The 23,786-nt window shown below is 45.9% G+C and overlaps 1 protein-coding gene across 6 annotated transcripts in view; it reads right to left on the minus strand.

Annotated features, from left to right (window-relative positions):
- LOC105693444 (nucleolysin TIAR) overlaps nt 1-23,786 on the minus strand; it is a 360,079-nt gene that overhangs the window by 6,019 nt on the left and 330,274 nt on the right. For all 6 annotated transcript variants that reach the window (XM_048653707.1, XM_048653668.1, XM_048653798.1 and 3 more), the window contains one exon: nt 1,864-2,044. In XM_048653707.1, coding sequence (XP_048509664.1) covers nt 1,864-2,044 — 181 coding nt within the window. The remainder of the gene's footprint in view (nt 1-1,863; nt 2,045-23,786) is intronic.

The raw sequence follows: 23,786 nt of genomic DNA on the forward strand, positions 1-23,786 counted from the left end.
TCGATTGGTAGAAACGGGGCGATCGTTTCGGAGTTGAAGAGGTAAAGTTGCAGAGTGACTAAATTAGGAGAAAAAGGTGGGAAAGGGAAAGGCATTACGAGGGAAATGAAGGGGGGAGAATCAGGGTGGGCGGGTGAAACAGTCAGCGAATATTAGCCCTCGGTAATTAAAACTATGGCCGCTCTCGCCCAACGGCACGAAAAATATGCAAAGTTCTGCCGCGGTGGTGGTGACGATGATGGTCGGGGGTTGGGGGGTTGAAAAATTTGGTGGTTCGTAAATAGAGTGGTGCGAATTCGTAGTTGCCACTGGCTGCAGGGTTCGGTTACGCGAAAGGGAGAGAACGCGTGGCTAATTCGTTGATTAAAAATTCAAATTAACCTGCACCGACGGCGGCAGAGGTAGCAACGGCAGTAGTAGTAACGGCAGCGACACCCGTAGCTGGTCAGGCACGCGCGAGGAACCGCTCGAATGCAACCACACGGAACGTTATATTCTCCAAATTTTCATCTCCGTACAGTTTCCGTTAACTTCGAGCCCCCTACGGAACGCGGGGTTCTAGTACGTGTAATACCCCATAATACGAGCGTCGGGGTCGGCTGTGTTACGCTCAGTTACAAAATTCAAAATCCAGCGAGGGTTTTATTATACCCATCCTCGCCACATGCGCGAATATCCTCGCCCGGGGGGCGGGGGTCCCCGCGGGTGTCCCCTCGCCCGGCGGTGGTTTATATTTCGGTAAAAAGGCTTCTGTAATATGTATCCGCAGCATCTTCAAAGCAGCCACGGTTACGTGGAAGTTACGTTACACACCTACGTGTACGTGTACGCAGGTAAAAGGGATATCTGCCCTGCGACGATCCCTCGTTTGTTTGTTTATTTGTTTATTTGTTTGTTTGTTCTTTGAACGAGGTTCAGAGGCGTATACGCGTATCCGTTTTTCATACATTCTCGTTGGGGCGAGAGGTAACGACTCCGAAAATGCGAGTTGAAAAATAGATGGTCGAAAAAAGGTGCGGCGCGATTCCTTCCGGGCGATTCGGTGCTTCGATTAGCGATCGGCGCGTTAATTGTCGTTGTTTGTTCTATAAGGTAGACCACCGGCACCATACGTTTGCTCGTACCGTGCATACGTCGCACGGGGGATGAGCGTAAATCGTTCGGACGGTCAATTCTATATGGTTTGGTGCCTCCGCGCGCGCGTCGGTTCACCCGCGGAGAGAGAGACGGAAGCCGTCGGTTGTATCGGCGTAGCGACGGTGGCAAGAGCGTTAGAAACGGTGTTTGGCAAGGCTTGCAAATTAATAGTGCGTGATCGTGCCGCAGAGCTTGCAGCACACGTGCATCCTCAACGAAGCGACCCGGAAGGTATCCCCGCAGCGGTACGGCGGATCGAGGGGTTACGATATCACGAGCATTAAGCTACTTCACCGCGGTACAAACTGAATCCACCGATAAATCTACCGCCAGCCAGCAGCAGGACCCCGCGAGAGGAACTCTGATCGATCTGCCAAGATTAAGGGTACATGTACGGAATATTACGTATAGGATAGGGTGGGCAGCGTTCATACACGAAGCGCGTTACACCTACAACCGGCTCGGGATTTCGCCCGGAATATATCCCTCTCCGAATATCTATTGGCATCGGTGCCTAGAAGCTGCGGTGCACGGATCGAGTAAACAACATATGCACCGCGTGCGGATCAAGGGTATCCGTATCAGCGGCGTTTGATCCGCGGGGTGCTTCTTTTTTTTGTTTTTTTTTTCGTTGTGTTTCCCCCCCCCCCCCCCCCATTGTATTTTCATCCTCTAGTAACGCGTGCGTGGATTATTCGACGTTTGAAATATTTGTCATCGACTCACCTGACGAACGCGTATCCCTTGTCCTTGAAGACCCGGATTTCCTGGATGGAGCCGAACGGCGAGAATGTCTTCTGCATTAATTCCTCTGTGAGACCATTGGTAAGACCTCCGCAGTATACGGTGCAGTTTGTCGGGCTGCTCTGATTATAAACTTCGTCGAAAGTCAGCGGCTTAGAGTTTGCTGTAAGCAGGTGAACAACTACCCTTAGATATCAGGTCGTTGGGGCTGTACCGCCGCGCTATATTCCCATCCTACAACCGAAAGCCAACGCAAACGCTAACGCCAACAACAACACCAACGTCAACGCCAATGCCAGACGCTCTTCCGATCCCACTTTTCCTCAATTTTTTTTTTTTTCTCTTTCTTTTTATTCTTACTTCATCCGTTTCTTTTTCCTATCATCTCATTCCTCATTCCGCTCACTCTACTCTGGTCGACGTATTTTTTTTCTCCATTTTTATCATTGTAATAAGTGGATCGTCCGTACGTATATGAAGTTCGGTGGGTGAATTCGTCGAAAGTTTTAAAGCTGATGGAAAATATTAAATTTTCTCAAGAGGATTCGAAGAGTTAAAGGAGCTGCGCGTGTTAGCCGCTGGCGTTGCGTATATATTATAACTTGTGTTGGCGGTAACGTTAGATACGTAGCGTTATTGCGTGACGGTTATAGGAACGACGCGTTATAGGTATAACGTTATATAGGTACCAGCTAGTATAAGACAAAGTGCCGCGCAATACGAGCAAGAGATTCCCTTTGCACGCACGCCGGCTACTAAACTACGATAAATTCAAGAGCGAAGCGACTCGCGACCGTTCCGCGAATATTCAAAAGTTCTTATTCACCCCCGGAGTTCCCGATTCCACCCATATTTCTAGATTTAAGTAATGGGGAAACAAATTCTCCTTATCAGAAGAATTTCGTTCAATTTAACGTTTCACCGCGACAATTCGGAGGCTTATCTCTTCAATTTATCGTAGATGATTTTATATAGGTTTGTATATTATATAATATATATGTAACAAGCATACACGATATAAATTATCTAACAATTATTAGATTCGTATATAGATAAAATTTTCTGTACAGGATGTTATGTAGGAGAAAAAAAAAATATTGAAAACATAAGGAAAAAGAATATATATGTGTATATATATGTATATAACGAACACAATTATGTGTACGTTGTATGTATACATACACGTATATCGATTATGTGTTATGATAATAATTGTAATAAATTTGCTGAAAAGTACACCATTGCATTATACAAATAATGTTGAGAAAAAAAAAAGAATATATATATATTTCTATATAGTTGTATAATTATTATCAAGATAATAAACACAGATAATTACATACGGTAAATGTTAGTATACGTTTAATAGGATTGAGAAATAGGAATGAACGAATTACGAATAAACTTAAAAACAATTAGATTATATTCAAAAGATGAAAAATAAAATATCAAGGAATATAAGATGAAAAAACAATTGTATAGCCACTACCAAAATCTTCGGCACCAACCTTAATTACGAAAGGAATCAATCTTTCGGTATATACTGGGAGAAGGGTGGGTATTCGCTAATTCGATTTTTTCATCCCCCACCCGAAGAAGGCAGAGATGCAGAAATTCGAGACCAAGCGAGTAAGATACGATACGAGGTGTACGTAACGTACGTATACTACGATACTGAATTCACATCGCCAAGCGGATGGACCGCCGGAAAATAAAAAAAATACACAGGATGTAACGCATCTACACGTTATGTAACAAATCCTACCTACATCGAAGTGAGGATAGTGGGGAGGAGGGTGTAAAGAGGGCTGCGTTGAAAAAAAGAAGGAAGGGCGCGGGGGGTCAAACAAAAAAGGAAGGCCTCCCGCCCCCGACGGAGGAAAAAAGAGAAGAGGGAATAGTTGAAAAAAGTGGAACAAAACTCGGCGCAGAGAGAATTCATGATGAGGGTAAAACCACCCTCGCTGGCTTCAAAGGTCTTGCATAACCCTACATCCACTAAAGCGCAGTATATTCGTTAGGTGCAGCACTATACGTTTTACCCATCTACATCGGCACTGCACCACGTATCTACCGAGAAACTATGTAGTGTATTTATTCTGTACGTGGGGTTGTGTAAGCGTGTGTATATAAGTATGTCGAAATATGTACACGAGGTAATTGTGGATGTACAATAGATAGATAGATAGATAGATGGATAGATGGATAGGTAGATATACGTCGAGGTAAACAGGTACAGGTATACACCTACATACATCTGGTATATACCGATACATGTGTCTATGGATTATGTGAGCAGAAACTAGAATCCCCTACCCTTTTCCTCCCCCGCCTCCCCCGCCACCCCCTCCTCCCACCACCCCCCCAACTATTTTCAATTAATTCCGGTTAATTCACGTTGAAGTTGAACGGCGCGAGCGCGTGGTTGACTGGCTTTATACTCTGTTGAAAACAAATCACGTGCGTTTGCAATTTCATTATAAGAATATACAAACGTGTGTACGTATACGCAGCATTTCTATATACAGTTCGTACGTACATACGTCGTAAATTAGTCGTTGTTACCATCGCAACACCGTGGCATAGTCAACACTCGGCTATAATTTGTCGGTGTGCAGCTGGTGGAAGTTTCCCTTTTCTAAATCCGCGCGATGGTGGGGGGGGGGGGGGGGGGGCACCGTCGGTTGTAGAGGTGAAATTCGTTCGTACGTACGTACGTACGTACGAAGGTGTACGTACAGCGATCGGTTATAATCGGCGGCAGTAGCGGAGTAACGACGAAATTTGCGCCCCGCGCTCGATCACAGCGCGGAAGGGTGGAAACGTGGCGGCAGTACGATTAACGCTGCAACGCGACCTTCGCCGCAGGTCGTTTGTTATCTCCCCGCAGGGCTGCAACGGAGCGGAGCGCGTTGCACGGTATTACCGAGCGTGTGTACCGACCCCTTTCTTTCCCACCCTCATAAATCCATCTGCGAAACTCCGACGCTCAGCCGGACGATCCGAGAGCTAAAGACGAATGCGCGAGATTGCCGCGAGACGAAGCTCGCCCTCTTTTACCGTTACCACCCCTCGCCGCCCCTCGCCACTCGGACAAAAGTTTACCCGAGCAAGGGCGCGTGCGACGCCGGCCTATATCCACATCCATCCCATTAGGCAGCTGATTACACGGACATCCCTTGGCCGGAGCGCCGCTGCCCGCTATGCAGAGACGCGCGGACACGAGGGTGAACGCGATGGGGGTTGAAGCTGCGGTGCTTGACTCTGGAATTCAGGCCTCGGCTGTGTACACGTATACCGTTTCAGGGTTCAGCACCCGACGTTCGCAGGCGCAAGAGTTTCCCGGGTTTCTTCCGTCATTTCCGGTCATTTCCGGCCCTTTTTTCAAACTCTGATATATACGTGTTATATAGGCACAGTGAGCCCTCCAGGACTTTACCTTTTCACCCTTACTACCACTACGACGACGACGTACGTACGTACGTACATAGGTATATTTCATACACGTATAAAAAGCCGCGTCGATATTGCGAGCCAACGGACCACGACGACTACTACGACGACGACGACGACGAGGACTCGAGGGGGTGCGAGAAAAAAATAGTTACGTATACATATATAGGCGAGAGCCACGATGTGATGCTATGCGACGTCGCTCGATCTCTGCTAACGTTGCAGGATATAACCCTCGGTATTGGTTATAGTATATATGTGCACCTATAACGCCGTATAATACAACAAAAAAAGAGAGCGAAAAAACAGAAAAAAAAACAGAAAGAAAAAAAAAAAAAAAAAAAACTTTCAACGAAACGAGAAACCCGACGGATGGATAAATTGATGTGGTTAGTGACGCCCACCCGTGCTTCTGTCACCGTGTATACCCCATAACCATTCCTCTCGCGAAACTCTCCCCATGTACGATATACAATATCCCTATTACACCTATACCCCTGTATTTTTCTTTTCACTTTTTTTTATGTTTTCTTTCTTTATTCATTCACGTATCATCCTTCGCATGGCGATCTAGTTTTTCCCAACTACTCCGTCGATCCGACGACGAAAAAACAAAATACACGAATCAAAAATTTCCACGCAGATTTCGCTACGAAACTAGAAAAAAATGTGTAAAAACGTATCTATGTATATATATATATTATACTCGTATCAGCGAATCGTCGTGTCACAAGCGTTTCTATCGTTCAATTCTATCGATGACTCTGACACACATCGCGTCCTACGTATATTCAGATGTGGATGGAACGGTCGACGGTGAAACATTGACATTGCCGGATCACATCTAGAGACACCGGGCAGCCCCTGAAGCAGTTAGCGATTAGAATCCGACGCGACGTTAAATTGTCACGATTGCCCGCGAGCTCGAGCTTTGAAAAAAAGTTTCGAAAACGGATTGAAAAACAAAAAAAAAAAAAAAAACACCTCGAGAAAAGGCTCGTTTAAAACTGTTCGTCGATTGTGGTACACCGCGACATCGGTCAGCTCGTGCTTTCGGATTTCGTGGACCCGACGAATCCCGTCGTCTTTGTTCACCGTGTAAGGTATTTATCGTATAAAAGTGAAATCGCTGGCGTTCGTTTCCACGGCGAAAAGTTTAGAGTTCTGACGTTGTGAGAAAGGCAAATTTGCGGGAAATGGAAAATATTATTTTGCATAACTTATAGGAAGCATCGTCGAAACGCGCTCGGGAAATGAATTGTCGAAGCTGTTTTTTTTTTTTTTTTTTTTTTTTCTGTACTATCCGCTTTTTTCTTTTACGATGTTAAATTTAATGAAAAATATCCGCCGTAGCTACGGGGGTGGGGTGGAATGGGGTAACCTAATCGCGAAATAAAGTAGCTGGGGATCACCGGCTGTTGTTCGATGTCATGAATCCTGTTTACATCGACGATCGTCTTCCGAAGCTGCGGGATGCGCTTGAATATCGATTACGTTATATAAAGTTATTCGGTAGTTTTATACATAAAATTGTATCCACATACATATGTATAGGGGGTATACGGGTATACCTATATACGCGTAATATATATTCGTGTTAAACACGAACTTGGATAAAGTTACTAAAAAAGTTACCAAAAGACCAGCTGTAGCTCTATGATACAGGATATGAATAGTTTATTCGGAATTTTTATTCTCTCATATCGACTTTTCCGACGCGCAAAACTTTTATTTTTATTTATTTATATCTATCCGCGGTACCGCACGTTACGCAAACGATTAAATAACGAGCTATACGGCATATCCGGGCGTAATTCTACTATTTTTTTTCTTTCGTCCTCTTCACCTCCATTCGAATCGAGGTCCGTCGAAAATTCCAAATTTCGCAACGTACGTACGGTACGTAGGTATGTAGCGGTGCGGTAAAAACGTTAATTTATTTGTCCAGTACGTGGGGTCGTTAGCCAGGAATTAGGTCAAGTGCGAAATACATAGAACCGTACTTCCCTCAGGATCTTGAAACTGAACGATTTCGTTATATTACCTATATAGCCGTAGGTATACCTCGGTTCCCAATCGACGCCCGGTTGATTGATATTAATTGGAAATCACGCGGTTATTCGCCTCACACGTCGTCGCCATTTGTTCGATACTTTGACCGTCTGCATGGGCACGCCTGCACACCACGCGGCGATGATGGTGTTCGGTTCAATTCTATTCTATTCTATTCGATTCGATTCGATTCGATTCGGTTCGTTGTGCGGTACACGGAATGGTGCAGCCGGCTGGCTTTTCGAACTACTAATTGTGGGCTTTCACTGATCCCAACTGCTGCAGGTCAAGGGGATTTATTTCCAACCTTCTTTCATTTCTTCCTCTTTTCCACCACCGCGCGTACGCACTCGCGCGCTCCTCTACGTTATACCAACGGTATAAAACACGCGATATTTTATTACGTTGGAGAAAGACAAAGTTCCACCGATCGCAACACCGATTCAACCATGGGATTGCGATAACAATATCTGCGAGTAAGCGTTCCTCGACCTAATTTCCCGTATACGTAGGGGTATGTCTTTGGAACGCCCGGTAAATGGCAACGAAACAGCAAAAGGGGTAATAAGCTCGGTTAAGAAAGCACCAACGCTCCTGTAATTCCCTCTTTTACCTTTAAAGAATAAGGGCGGAAACAAACGCGAGCTATTCCAGGTATACGAATCCTTTCTCTTGCGGGGACAAAAATAATTTCACCGTTTTCTCTTAATGGTTTCGCTTTTTGTTTTTTTTTTTCCTTGTTGTTTCATCCCCCTTTCGCGGAGAATCGAAATTTCAATGATATAAAACTGGAGTCTTGAAAAAACGATCGAAGGAAAAATGGAGGAAAATATTTTTTCTCGGTTTCTTCCTGTCATGTAATAAATATATGTAAACGAAGTTAAAAAATGATGCATACTTTATCGTTACCTTTCTCTTATTCTGTAACCCATGACCGCAACCGGATCACCCGGTGAGCTTGACGAGGGCATAGATATGTGCGAACTACGTAAAAATATATCATATGGATATATGATATACGTAGTTTGTTTAAAAAATTTTACATAATATATTATATAAGTATAATGTAAAAGCATGCAATTATTGTATATATATATAATGTAAAGCCAATGTACTTAAAAAAAAAAAAATGTATATATATAGAATATTACCACTCACAATCAGATATAATTTATTCGTAACAAAGAAATTAGAAGAAAAAATATTTATAATATGAATAATTAGATCTAATCATTAGAAATTCAACCGACCCGTATATCAGATGTATATATATATATATATGTGATATATGATGTAGAAAAAGTTTTTTTGTAAAAATATATATAACAGGTACATATAATTATACTGGATGCGTGGATAATGTATCAATATCCTATATTAATTATATGACACTCGTCAAGTTACAGAATAAGCATATAAAAAATTTATGAAAATTTCTGTTTTTCGATTTCAAAATTAAAATCTAACGGATATAGAAAAAGTAAAAGAATAACGATACAGTGGATATCGATGATTGAAAATAGCGTGAAGAAAAAAATAATGTGAAAAAATGAATATTCGGGATAAAAGGGTGAAAAAAGATGAGATAGTAAAATAAAACTTTTCGATCAAAGATAATTCATCCGCTGAATTTCGTCCAAAATCATTGGTTCCGTTATGAAATCTGATTTATTATATTTATCAATTTTAGTTCCGTATATTATTTGAATAACCTTCAAAATATAGCCGTATAACCTCGTTGATTTAAATTGTGTCGTGACTCGTGTTATATTTGTGACTTTAATTAAACAAGAAATAATGTAAGATTCTATCATATATTATAATATACGAAACAAATATCAATATATGAGTAACATATCGAGATTATTGTGAAAAAATATGCAAGAAATGATAGAAGAAAATTTCGACTACGATAATGATAATAATAATAATAATAATAATAATAATAATAATAGTGTTATTAATAATAAATGTTCGAGAGCGTAATATCGAAAATTTAATATCATATATAGAAGTGATACAGTGAGTGAAAATAAGTGATACGTGAGTATTACGTAACATATAGGTGAGAGTTAGTAAGCATATTCCATGAAGAAGATGTATCTTTGAAAATATGTGTGTGGTTGTTATTGTCATGATTATTATCATTATTATTGTTATTATTTTTGGCAATCAATTGTAATAGTATAATAATAAGGACGAATGAGAGTTTTTGTATAAGGTGGCGATTTCTTTTTTTGTTTCTTGGTTTTGTTTTTTGTTGGTACACTTACACACTCGCTAAGCCCAATCTCTCATAGTTATCTCTCCTTAACTCCTGCAAACACCCTCCTGCAAAATATCCTTGTTAAAACGAGGTGTTTATTTTTATTTTATATATGTGTTTATTTTAAGATCTTAACATCACATTATCTTTTTCTCGTCTCCTACCCTCTCTTCCTCCTTTCGTCGGTCTCTCTACGAATTTCGCCAAATATGGCCCGCCTACACGCATACGTATTCTCCCGGTATACTTGTAGGTAAGTACATCGAACACGTACATATCATATACGTACGTACACCTATATATATTCACGGTCGAGGGCGAACAGAGCTGTTCCGAGCGATTCAACTAAAAGCTCCGCATCTTCTTCCTCCGTCCCCCTTTTCACCTTCCCCCGTGTTATATCGGTGCGTATATTTCTCCACGTGGGAATAACAAATCGATTTCGGAATTGAGACTGCCTACGTTATCGGTGCAACTTTTTCTTGCTTCTTTTCTTTTTCTTATCTGGTTATTCCAGCGAGATAAAAAGGAATATATTTGTACACACGTATATCACGCGACGCGTAATGATCTCTTTGATTTTCGATTTCTTTTAAATACAGCGTATAAATGCGGTATGGTTTTGTATTCCCTCCGAACAGCGGTGAGCGGTATTTTTTTTTTATTTTTTCAACAAACGGCGCAGAAAAAAAACAAAACAAAAAAAAAATAGGATAACAAAAAGAGAAAAAAATGAAAGAGAATTGTTCGTTTATCTGAAAAGTGATCCGCCGCGTAATATTTCCGCACCGATGACAAAATATACTCGCGTACGACATACGTGTAGGTGGGTAGAGAGGCATAACATAACACGAGGCACATTGCTGGCGAGGAAAAGAAACAATCCCCACGACCCAGAGAACAATTCAACGAAACGAGTCTGTTGTGTCAGTCAGCTGTGTTCTCTGTGTATTCTTATGGGTATATGTACACAGGACGTGTGTGCGCGACTATACGCGATACACCGATATTCGTGGGGCACGTTTATTGGCGCGATATACTAACGATAAGATCAGTTTCGCAAGCCCTCTCTTTACTGCTGGCTTTTTATACACCCCACCGCGAAGTTTTCTTTTCTTTTCTCTTGCTTTTTTCTTCTTCTTCTTCTTCTTCTTCTTCTTCTTCTTCTTCTTCAAATAAACTATAAATGTAGAAATAACGAAAGGAGCCGAAGACCTTCTTGTTCGCTATTTTATTGTGAAAATTGTTTCTTTATTTGACTGAAATTTTATCGTTTGTGATTCTGTTTTTTTTTTCGATTTTTTTTCGGGACTCCTCTCTTCCTCTAATAATGGATTTCATTATACTCTTCGCTCGTTACCGACGCCATCGGGTCTCGCGGTCCGAGTGGCAATTCCAATAAGCTGTGATTCAAATCGATCCGATTGCCTGCCCCTCGTTTCACTACCCCGGCTAATCGTAAGTGCTTGAAATTCGCGGGATTCGCTACTCCCTATATAAACTGTACATACTTCACCATGTACATTAGGTACGTATACTTCCCGGTATCCCCAAAATCAACGATTCTCCTTCACTCCCTTCGTTATTGCATCGAAAGTTATTTTTTTTATCTGAGTAATCTATCAGGTTTTGCAGGGGAGCAAAAAAAAATAAGAAAATCCGATTACAGATCCGGTGTGATAATTATTTGGTATTCGGAAGAGAATCTGAAAGCGAACTGACGTGGATTGAAGTTGAAAAAAAAAAAAAAAGAAAAGGAAAATCGAACGAAATAGTAACACTTTGAACGGAATGAGGGGGAGAGTTCGAAGTGGTGCGATATTCAAGTGAGAACGAATGAACGAATGAACGCATGACTTACAGACACGGGTGACAGATATCGAGAACGGGTTGGACCGACGAATGGACAGACGGACGGTCGGTGGGTCCGTCGGACGGACAAACGGTCCAAAATACAAACAAACAAACAAACGAACAAACAAACGAACGAACGGACAAATATACAAACATACAAACAAACAAGCAGACGAACAAACAGACGGACGAACAAACGAACAAACAGCAGTAAATAATCGCGCGTAACGCGACCCAAGTTCACTCGAGCCATCAACTTTTCCCTTAACCCCGTCCCCCCACCCCCCACCCCCCGCCCCCTCCCCCTACGTACTCGTATCTATCCAACCAACCCCCTCGACTTATCCCCCTTGAACCCTTTCGCACGGGGCGCGAGACGCGAGGTTCAGCACCCGCTTTGCATCACCGAGCTAAGACTATCTTCTTGAGGAATATGCATGGGAATAGAAATGGAAATGGGAATGGGAACGGGAACGAGGAACGGGGGGGGGGGGTGGTGAGTTCGAGTCTCGCCGAGTTAAACCGCCGACCCCCTCTCAGCTTTCGAAACCTCAAACCGGCCCGACTCCGGAGAAGCTCGACGCAAAACGAAACCTTCGCTAAAATTACACAGAAACTTTAACAGCCGGGGTTACTTAGCTTTCTCGGCAAGAAAAGTGGGGTGGAAGGGAGAATCGCGGCGGTAGCGCTGGTGGCAGGGAGGGGCGGGTAGTCGAGGGTCTTTATTAGGGTTGATAATGTCCCCGTTGAGCTCGTGTGTTTATTTCGGAGCGTGCGGAGTCGTTGGCGCGGGGGATACGTCGTATAAGACGCGGTAAAGGGTACGCGATTCAACGCGGATTCCTATACCTTGCGAGGCGGCAGCGTACGGTAGGGTATACCGCGCGAAACGAGGGGTACCTCCCGACGCGGTGCCCCCCGCCTCTGCCTCTCCCCCCCCCGCCCCGTCATAACCCTTACTTACCAAAGTTGGAGTTTCCTCGTCCTCAGGCAATAACGGGGACAATGGAAATAAACAATGTTTTAACGTTGTTCCACCCCGTGACTGACTCGCCCGTGTCGCTTTCGCCGGCTGTCCTCCTCCGCTAAACTTTACTTTACCTCAGACCCCGCCACACCGTAAAGTATACCGGAGTATGACGGTACTATCAAAATTCTCTAGACTTTGTCAGACGCTCGACTCTCCACCTTTTACCTCCTTTTTTTCTCCGTCGCTTCCATTCGACGACTAATTTTCAATCTACGACACGACGAATACGTTTGTACACCGCCCCCTTCGTATCTCGTCGAAAGCATATAGTGACAAAAAAAAACAAACAAACAAATCATAGTCGTATGCGTATTCGCATTTAAATTTGACAAGCGAGTGATGTATCCCCCTCTCTAATTGATCGAGTGTTACGAAAGAAAGGGGTTCCAGGGGACGCGAATGTCCCGGGGGAAAAAAATTGAAAAAAATGATGCGACGTAACGTGTTTACACGGATACGACATTAGTCATATGTGCATGTAGGTTACATACGCGGTATGTAAACGGGGGGTAACATTGTCGTGATCCATATTTTCGTTTGAGAAAAAATGAAAATGAAAATAAAAATAGAGTAAAAAAGGTGCGGCGGCTTATCAGTGATTAATAACACGGCTGCACGGGCTTATCTATACCGGGCATTTGACAAATTACTTTGATCGTCTTGGTCAGCTCGTCAAATGAACCGTTACTCGTAGACCGAACGGTTGCCACTCACACCCGGTACGACTACAACATACCCTACCTGCCTACCTGCCTACCTGCCTGCTTTACGATGATGAAAAGATAAATTGCAGTGCAGACGTTTCGAGCTAATCACAGAGAGTCGTGTCGTGCCAAGGATTCGTGCGATTCGCGAAATCCTTGCAAAGGTCACACACCTGACTCGTGTAAACGCGTGGACTGAAAGGGGCGCGGATCAAAGGATGAATCGTGTGATATAATTTTATACCTCTGCATTTTCCAACGAAGAATGAAAGTATAGCTTATCCGTCGTACGTATAGCTGGCCACGGTGACTGTACGATGAGAAAAAAAAAAAAAACAGCGACAGGTGGATTCTAAGGGAGCCGACTCGCCGTCAATTTGCTTAAAACGTTATAGGTCGTAGGGCAATTTCTGAAATGGTATCTAGGAAAAAGAGAAAAGAAACGTAAGAAAGAAGATAAAAAAAAAACCTCACCGCGATCGACAATTGTCAGTCGTTGAATGATGTGCCGTCTGCACTATTTTTATTTACTCGCGATACGAAAACGAAATAAAGAAAAAAAAAGAAAATAACCAAGGCGAACGAATAATTCAATCGATCCATTACCGCACTCCGTCCAGCGCCCCCCGTAAATTCCTCTTTCTCCGAAAATTCCCGTGAGAATAAGAAAGGAAGTTCTTCAGCGGGTCCCGTAATAATTTCACTAATTCGCACACGCTCGGCAGTCGTAGTGAACCGGGACAGGATATCCTGGAGTCCTAGATCGAGAAACTGTGGAATCGAGCCGGATTCTGCACTTCGAGCCAAGATTTGTAGTCTCCGTATAAATTGGAGCATTTCACCCTTCCACTTTCCTATAATAGATTGGCACCCCCCAATAAAAGGGGTCGCCCTCCGTTGGCCGATGCCGAGTCAAAGTCCGTTACCGTTCTACACTGTACACGAATAGATGTGATCGCGGGGGGTGAGTCGGCATACGATGTTTCTAATTATGACCGCTACGCGAACGGGATATTAATTTCGAGTCGCGAATTCGTCCTAATCGACGACGATTAGGAAAGAAGTGCGGCGGGTAATCGGATCGATGTATTCTCCTCCCTATTTTCTATTCCTCTGATATTTTTCACCCGTTTCTCGTCGCTGTTGTTTATTTATTTATTTTATCGGCCATTCGGAGCGTTCTTTTTTATCACGCATTTATACGGAAATTCCTTGAAGGCAGTCGTTTCGATCGTTTGTAGCTCGATAGCTAACGCCGCTACTGTTGCCGGTGGAGCTTTTGCTGCTTATCGTTTCCGACTTTTATTGTACACCAAAGACAGGGGTATTGAGGTGCTTTTCTATAGAGTGTAAATTTCATTAAACTTCGCAAAGTTTCTCTCTGACCCTAAAAGTTTTGCTGAACTGGAAAACCCGAGCGTTCAGTCTACACCCCTCTCGCCTTACCTCACTTTTTCTGTCCATCATTAATTATTGTCAAGTTCACTTTAACAAAAATTCTGTAACCGCTAAAACTACCCGCTAAAAAAAGGGTTGCGCTTGGCATTCAAAACTGGTCAAGCGGCATTAATCAGCGATAATATAGGAACGGGTAGGTACGAGCTATCCTGCGCTGCGGTCCTCATCTCTCTTCAGGCTCATTAAAATTCGAACCTCTCGTACCGAGACAGAGAAAAACAAAAGAGGGAAAACAAAATTTGTAACGATAGGCGAGTTGGATGAAAAAAAAAAGAAGGGAAACTAATTCCCGTTTACCGCTCGATTTGCCGAACGAAAATATCCACGGGGGCTGAAGAAATGGGGTGATTTGAAAATCTTGTTCGAGATTTCTTTACGCCCTGTGCTTTGATATTATATGACGAAGAATAAACATCGGGGGGGGGGGCGTCGCGCCCCTCCTTCTTTCTCCGTTCGCCGTTCGCTTTCTCCCATTTCCCATAATTTTTTTTCTCCTCCTTCGCGCGGCGTTTTCCCGTTTTTCCTTCTCCGCGTTTTCTCTCTTCACCTTCGCACCCCCGCGTCTTCGGTTTTAGACCATCTCTAAAAAGCCTTCCACAGTGAGAACAACGTTCGGCACTCGATGGTGAATGGGCACCCCGCCGTAAGCTCGCCGTCAAAGTCGAGAGAGCCACCGAGATTTTCCGTATTTTTCGCTATAGATTTATATTGTAAACGGCCCCAGCTTCTTCGAGTTCCCGTAGCTACGCACCGCGGGTGGGAATACCACCCCCGAACCATTCAGAACCCCCCGCGGTATTCCGACTCCGTTATATTATTGTACATAAGTGGCGCACTACCACGCCGGCATTCTTAAGCGATGACAAATCCAAGCGACGATATTCCATTGAAAATCATCTATTGTCAGGCTTGTTTTTTTCTTTTTTTTTTTTTTTTCAAGTAAGTCGGTATACGCCGGGGGTAGTACCCCATTAAAACGTGTATAACGAGGGAATCTGATTTTGTATTTTCCGATTTTCGTTGTTATTGTTTAATATTTTATTAAGGTGACTTTATATACCGGAGAACATTAAAAATCTCGTTTCTTGGGAAAATTCGTAATTCCTAAGTTTATCGTACTACATATTTTGCGATTATACGTGTTTACCACTATTAACGTTGTACAACGGGAGCGTTTCATAATTGGAAGGGGGGCGGGGGAGGGGTGAGTTTTTGGGGTTAGAAGGATCCAGAGGCTGAAGCACTCGGGAATTTCATGCCGTGTACCGGGCTAATTATTTTAAGTCTCGCGCTGTATTATGGTGCACGGTATATAGGGAGCCGGTTGCATATAGCTACGCGGTATAAGGTAGACGATATACGGAACGATATTAACGACGATAGCTTTGGACGGCTGTAAGGTACTTCGAACAAACGAGTCGCCTGGTACCAACTACGCAAAAACACGAAACCCGTAAAAGTATTGCCGCTTCCGCCTCCCAAACGCCTTTCTCCTTCCACACCCCGATCTCCGCCCCCCTCCGTCGTCACCGCCGAAGCCACCCATTTAGCAACTACCCTGCACTACCCTGTACAATTCCGCGGTACTCGCGCTAGCTACCAGTCGCTTGCGGGCAGGCGAGTGTTACAAAGGAGGTCCACCCCGTTTCACCCCTCCTTCCCTTTTCTAGCCAAGTTACTCGTCTCTCTTACCCCCTTTTTCTTCCCTCCCCCTCTTTTGATTCAATTGCCGGCAAATTACGACAATTTAATGCAGAACGTTTTGGAACGTGAACGTGGGGAGGGGGAGGGAGGACGGTCTTTTTCGCAGAGAATAACCACGCTAGGAGGTGGAAAGTAGGTAGTTGCGAGCTGGAAGAAAAAAAATTTGGCGCCTTAAGAATTCGTCTATTGCAGTATCGCATGAAAGTGTGCAGTAGCGCACCGGCGGCATAGTTATTGAAACTACTCGCATACCTATACGCTTCTATACCTTATCAGAATATAATCCCCTCGTAGCTATAGATGCAACAACAGCAGCAGCAGCAACGCCGGTATTACGGAATACAATTAAGCTCCTTTTCCGGCAGGCGATTAAAAAAACGGCCATCTCGACGGAACTCCAATTACACCGACCTATGCGGGTGCAGGGTATACCGAATTTTTGCATTAATATCGCAGATAGAAGTATAATTACACGATGTGTTCTCCGCTTAGGGGGGGGGGATAACGGTTATTCCCGTAAGAGAGTTTTACCCAAACAGCTTCATAATTTCAGGCTTCGCCGACCAGCGGCTTGATTGGCCTAATTCTTCGTAACGCCAACTCTTGAATAAAATATATCGCGTATCCCCATACATTCGATAAGGAGGTTATGGGGATCTCGGGGGGTCGGGAAAATGTCGGATGGGGTTGAAAGCGAGCTGCGTAATCGGGCGTCTTTTGCGTAAAGGTAGTCCACCGCGGTTCATTCCCATTCGACCCATCGAAGTGGCTGCAGAGATGAGAACGAACGAATTAGGGCGAAATTAGATTCCCGGAATTTCGTCCGATCGAGTTAGCCGACGTCAGCGAAGAACGGGGCGGGAGGGGAGAGGGGGTCAGAGGCGCGGAGGAACCGCCGTTCCGGGGGCCGAGGGGGCGGAACACAGCTGAGCACGTCTGTTCTTCATTCCCCTTCCGTTCCCCCCCCGTCCCTCCGCACCCCCGTGGGAATAGGTAGCCGAAAACTTTACCGATTATACCTATACCAACATAACAGCGGGGCTAGCTATACACGTACAAATGGAGGCAGGGCGCGAATAAATATCATACATATAGTACGGTAAATAGATTCCGCGTATAGGTATATACTTTGGCAAATAGCTTCCGAAGTTACGGAATCCAGAGTCCGGCGGATCAAAGAGAAGAAAAAAAAAAAAAAAAGAAGAAAAAGGATCGAAAAGAGGAAGGAAGGAGTGTAGCGCAGAGGAATGCCAAGGGCGCCAAGGGTCGGTGTAGTCACTATACGTTGTCCGTTTCTGTTACGTTGGACGGAGGGCAATATACGAAATGCAAGGTAACGCGCCGGGGGATGAAATTGATATAAGACCCTTAATTTAATATAATTTAGTTAATTTAATTACGGTGAGGCAACGATAGGCCCGCGCGTGGTAGGCCCAACGGTACTTCCGCGCTCGTAACGATTATACGCGTTATATTCGCCCTTTCGTCTCCCAAACGGGTATAGCAGCCAGCTATCAACCCCCCTTGGGAAAAGCCTGCACCCGGTTCCCGCAAAGTTCGTGGCGTCGGAACGCCTCGCGGATCTTAAAGTAGCTGTATGTATGTATAGACGCGCTCTGCGTTTCGCTCTACGTTTCTTGCTTCCAGCTCTCTTACTTTAAGCACGAGCTCCGCGACGACGACCACCGAGGAGTGAACAATGATCGAGGCGGCTATATAATTATCGCGAGAGCGGTAGCGGGACTACGAAACGCGGGTTTTGCTCCAAAGTCGGCTAGAACTGTTAGCTGCGTACACCCTACCGGTACGGAGACGCGTGGCCTACGACGCGTAGGTATCCGTAACCCGGAGCCCGGGCGGTGGTCGCGTCGCGACGGTTTCCGAGGTGCGTTATACGGCAGGTTCGGTACCTCTACCGAGTAGACGGGGACGCGAAGACCGAGTTAATTATCGCGGTGGAACGACGACGAGGACTACGACGACGTCGGAGCGCCTCCGAGGCATCCTCGACCTTCAACAGCGCGGAGGGTAACGGGTGAGGCGACGATCCGGAAACGGCGATGGCGTACGCTTCTACGTGGTTCAGATTATTATACGCTATCGTTCGAATCTCCGTCGTCGGTATTTTCAGCGACATTCGCGCCGGTTGAGTTGTACTTCGAACACGCGTGAAATTAGAAAAAAAAAAAAAAAAAAGAAGGAATTCGTCGCTCCTTCTTTATCTCGATACGAATCTTCCAAACAAATATTGATTCAATCCTTGTACCGATTTCCCACTTTTTTAATTTCTTTTCTCAATCGGATTCACCGTTTCCTTTCGAATTTTTCCATCTCCGTTTTCCTCGCGGGAACAGATTTCCTTAAGCAAAGTCGGAACGTCGAATCACTCGGGCGAGGAAAACCCACCGAGCAATCGACGACTAACCCGCGCCGCGTCGCGAGGAAGAAAGAACCGACGCGACGCGGGGGTACACGTCATCCCTCGGAATTTCGTCGACGTCAAAAGAACCGCTCGACGAATTGAGAATCGCGTCATCGACGCCTCTCGCGAAAAACAACGCCGCGCCGCGTCGAGACCACACCGCGGAGTCGAGCGAGAATTGTAATTACACGGTGAATTTTCCGGGATAACGAAATCGCATGATCTCCACGCGATGGGCATATTTTTTTCTCGAAAAAGGAGTCGCCGCCCTCCTCGGCCCTGTACCTCGCTTCGTCTCGCCTCCACCTCGTGACTGACAGTAATACCCCGGGCCCGTACCTACCTGTGGATAAGCTGGCGAAACCGCTTATCGCCCGATAAAAAGTTTCGCGAATGTTCAAATTTAGCCCCGCGCGCGCGGATAAGACGGGACGAAGGCCGGGGAACCCGACCCAAGAATTATATTCTCTTCGCGGTAACTCGCTCCAACCGGGTGCCGGGTAATCCGATATCGTATGCATGAAATACGTACGCATGCGGTTTCATCGATCTCTCGACTCTCCGTTCGACGCCGATAATTCCTGCGCTATGGTCGAAAAGTATTCCTAAACACACACGCACACGCTGCACGTATATTCCCGTCTACCTCTTCAATTCAGGGATTCGTCTTTTGGAAATAAAGAAAAAACAAAAAAAAGGAATGAAAAAATTCCTATTCCAAATTGAATATCGTGATTTCGAGTGCGGGAGTTTCCGGAAGACCGTAACGCGGTCGAAGCGAAACGTTCCTTTTGCGAATGGAGAGCGCGAGGGCGAGGGTGAGTAACGCCGGTCGGATGCAGGAGAGGTGAAGCGATGCGTTGCGTAGGTAAATCGCGGGGGAGAAAGGGGGGGGGGTATGGAGGGAGGGAGGTTTGGACAGGTGGAAATAGCAGTGCGCCATGGGGCAGACGTTGACGCTTCCGGCGTTGTTTTATCATTCCAAGCGACTGTTTACCGACGTTCGCGTCGCCCCCTCCGCCCCCCCCCCCCCCCCCCAGATACGTTTAGGGGTCCGAGGGCAACTCCGCGGGCTATTTTGATACAGGCAGCCAAGATATTAAAAACCTACCGCGAAGCAACAACCGACGGAGCGTATACGATGATGCCGATTGTTGACGTTTAATCTGGGCGAAAGGTGTATACATATACTCGCGTAGAGAGACGCGTACGTGTACCCGCGCCCGTATGCCGATAACTGCGCTGGTGTAAATGCGCGTACATATGTATATGTATGTATATGTATGTACATATATATATATCACGTGTGTACAATGTACACAAGGTACCTGCGGCGGCGGGAGAATAGAGTATAACCGTGGAGCATCCAGATGCGTTACACGTGTACGTACGTACCTATATACCTGTGTACGTGGTATCGTAGACGTATGTATGCACGTTATAAATATGTATGGAAAAAAGTGGTTCGACCGCGTACGGTGATAGAGTGGAGTTCGCGGTTGCAGAATCTAGATAAAAGATAAAAATCATCTCGACCAATCAACCGTAATTACGAACGTTATACGTTACCTCGCTATACGCCGTATACCTTATGCCTTGCCAGCTCTACACACATGTCTACTACCTATGTATACGTATATATATTTTATATACATTGAACGAATAACGTTTTATTCGGCGGGTAATCGATCCCGACGTTTTTCACGTATTACCTACTCAAAACTTTTGCCAAATCACCGCACCGTTATATGCTACCTGATGCAGCGTGCGCCCGCGGATACCGTACCAGCGTTTCCAAAATCGCAAACCTCGGGAAGTGATCCGGACACTACGCTAATTGAGCAATCGATTGACCGGATGTATATCTCTTACGCCCTGAAAAATAGGAACCATATTTTTCGATCCTTTCGCGCGTTCGTCGCGCTACCCTCGAATCGGCGACTCCGAAAACTGAAAATCGTTGCTAAGAATCTGCATAAAAAGCTCCGAATCTTGATCGAGAGCGTGGCCGGTTTACAAAGTTTCTAGACGCGAGTCGAACGATCGTAGAAAAAAAAATTTTACGATTAGTCAGAGTCGGCCCCCCTTGATTTCTTGATATCAAACGTCGAAGGTGATTAAGCAAGTTTTCCCATAACTCGAATCCGCGCTGCTAATTTCTCCCTCGGATAATTTGGCCGGGTTTAACGGTGACCGTGAATGGCCGACGTCTGACGCTCCTCTGACCCTTAAATCCTCGTCTAAAATCCACCCCCCGCCTCCCGCTATTATACGGTTAACCTTCGATAACTTGTCCATTTCCTGTAACCCATATACACCCTCATCCGTTGCAGGTACGCGCGAATCTAGGGTACAATACAACCAACATAGGTGTAGGCGGGCGCACAGACGTAGGTACACGGATCGCATGATGATCGGAGAGCTGCATCTATCTCCGTATCACGAACACGTAGTATTCTCATAACGTGTGTTCATAATATGCGGGTGTCTGCGGCACTCCCGTAACGCGGGAGCCCCAGGTAACGACGTCGAGGATATACTCCGATAGCAGTTTCGCGATAAGATAAGATATCCCCAGTCCGAACCCGGCGTACCGACAACCGGCGTACCGACAACCGACAACCGGCGGCAGGAGCAGTGGCAACGCTAACCCCGTGCGGAGCACCCCTGCGGACTGCAAGAGGACAACCTGCACGTAGTCACGCATACGCGCCACGGAGGCGAACACCTCGTTCCGAGGTCACCTCGCCTCCTTTCGGCGCCCCTCGATTCCGCGATACCTCCCCGCATTAAACCTGCTACTCGTACCTACGGCTCGGGGTGACGTGTAGCTCGAAATAGTCGATACGATACGCGTATGTGCTTCGCCAACTCCGTACGGTGTAACGTGTTCCTTTTGCACCTTCGACTCGGCTGTACGTACGTACGTACGGTATAGCCGCGTATGTGCGTCGGGTATAATTCGTGTAGCGGCGGCGGGAGGGGGTGTGATAGGGGGAGCGAAGGGGACGGAGAGACGCCTCGCGGTCTGGAACACGGGGGATGATATGCGGAACACATCGACGGTAGGCACACACGCACGCACGCACGCATGCGTATGTCGTGGATCGGACGAGACTCGCACGATTCTGACACGGCTCGACACTTACGCCGGTAAACACGCGCATTACAAAGCTGGGTAATCGGCCACGTATACATCATTCGCGATAAGCCGCAAGCTCCGCTTTGTGCACCCCTTCGCCCCCGCACCCGCCGCTCCTCTTCGCCATCCCTCCCCCCCCCCCCCACCCCCTCCCCCGCCCTTCGTTCTTGCTCTTCTACCGGGTAGTTCGTCGAGTGTAGAGCGCGCATACGTGGTACACGGAGCGTTGCGTCGCATCCCCGGTGGGGGGGTGTTGTCCCCTAATCCTTTGCAGGTATCGTAATTATTGTTATATCGGTTATCGACGAGCGGAGATGGAAATCGAGCTCGGGGACGGATTATCGCGAGTATCGCGAGGACGAGAATTTTATTCGGTAGAATCGGTAGAACGGAAGGGGGGGACGGTATAGCGGCGAGAGGGAGAATCTCGGGGGTAGGAATAACAAAGGTAGATTATCGGAAAAGATTTTTTAGCAACAAGTGTTGCGGTCGAGGTTTATCGAAGCTATTCCGTACGTATATAGCGTAGGGCAATTGATACGGCGCGGTTTCGTGTGGGTTAATGGGGTGCGAAACAACCGACACAAAGAACCTCTGCCGCATAACTAGAATGGAGAGGATGGTCGCGGTAACCGCGAGCAAACGATCGATCAGTCGCTGCATACCTAATATCCCGACCCGGCACCTATGTATGTACGTTGAAAATTATCAATTTTTGGTATATCGGAGTTACTCTTTCCCCTTTCCCTTCGCCGTTTCTTTCGAGTCGGCTTATTTTCGCACCCGCCCTACGTTCGAGCGCGATTTAATTTTTCTGAAAAATCGCTCTTCTACTCGGAGTGGATTTTAAGGGTGTAAAATATTAACCTCTCGGATGCGACCGACTGCAACTTGAAAATCCCGCGTCGCTCCGGGCGTACTCGTTTCACGGCATATAAAGGCGATCTAGTTTTGGGACGAATAGCTGTGCGCTGTGCGGGTATCGGGCTACCGCACGGGCCCTCGACGTGGGGTAAACTATTCTGAAATTCAAATCTGGAAAAAGAAATGGTTGGGTAACGCGAGAATAATGTTCACGGGTAATGCGGTGAAAAATGACCATCCCCAACGCCGTCCTACCTCGTCGCCTCCTGTCTTTCGCGGGGTGGATGAATTTTGTTTTGAAATAATAAACAACAACGACGACGACGACGACGATAACGACGAAGATGAGAGGCGAACGAGACGCGGACCTCGAAATCGCGCGACGTACCGTACGAATCAATTTTCTCAGCGGTGACGCGTGGAAGTAACGCGGCGGGTCGAAGGTGGTGGCCATCGAGGACGAGAGGGGTCAAAAAGTTGAGAGGCGGGGGGGGGGGCGCGCCGCGTCGAATACTAATTAAAGACTGGTGGAATGAAATTAGTTAGTTGCGGGTGACAGGGAAGCGGGAAGAGAGAGCCGCTTATGATAATATAATAATACTTACTTAGCTCTGGGCGCTACCTCTAAGCTCATTATGCGTTTAGTTTGTAACTTGAATTGGATTCGTGCTTAACCCCTCCCCCTTCTTTGCACTCCCACCCCCCACCCCCTCCCCGTTTCCCATTCCCATTCTCCTTCTTTTTCTCCTCCGCGTCACCCTTACCCAGCGCTCTTCATTATACCCTCGGCAAGACCCGAAGCGACGTCAGAAGGCACTAGTTTCAAAGTGACACGTAGGTAGGTAGGTAGGTAGGTAGGTAGGTAGGTAGGTAGGTATGAGATGGTGAGTACAGATTCGCGGATTTTCCGCCACCGTGTGCATAGACGGGTGGTAGAAGCGGGCGAGGTGCGTCCC

This window comes from Athalia rosae, chromosome 1 (assembly GCF_917208135.1).
Source record: "Athalia rosae chromosome 1, iyAthRosa1.1, whole genome shotgun sequence".
Taxonomy (NCBI): Eukaryota; Metazoa; Arthropoda; class Insecta; order Hymenoptera; family Athaliidae; genus Athalia; species Athalia rosae.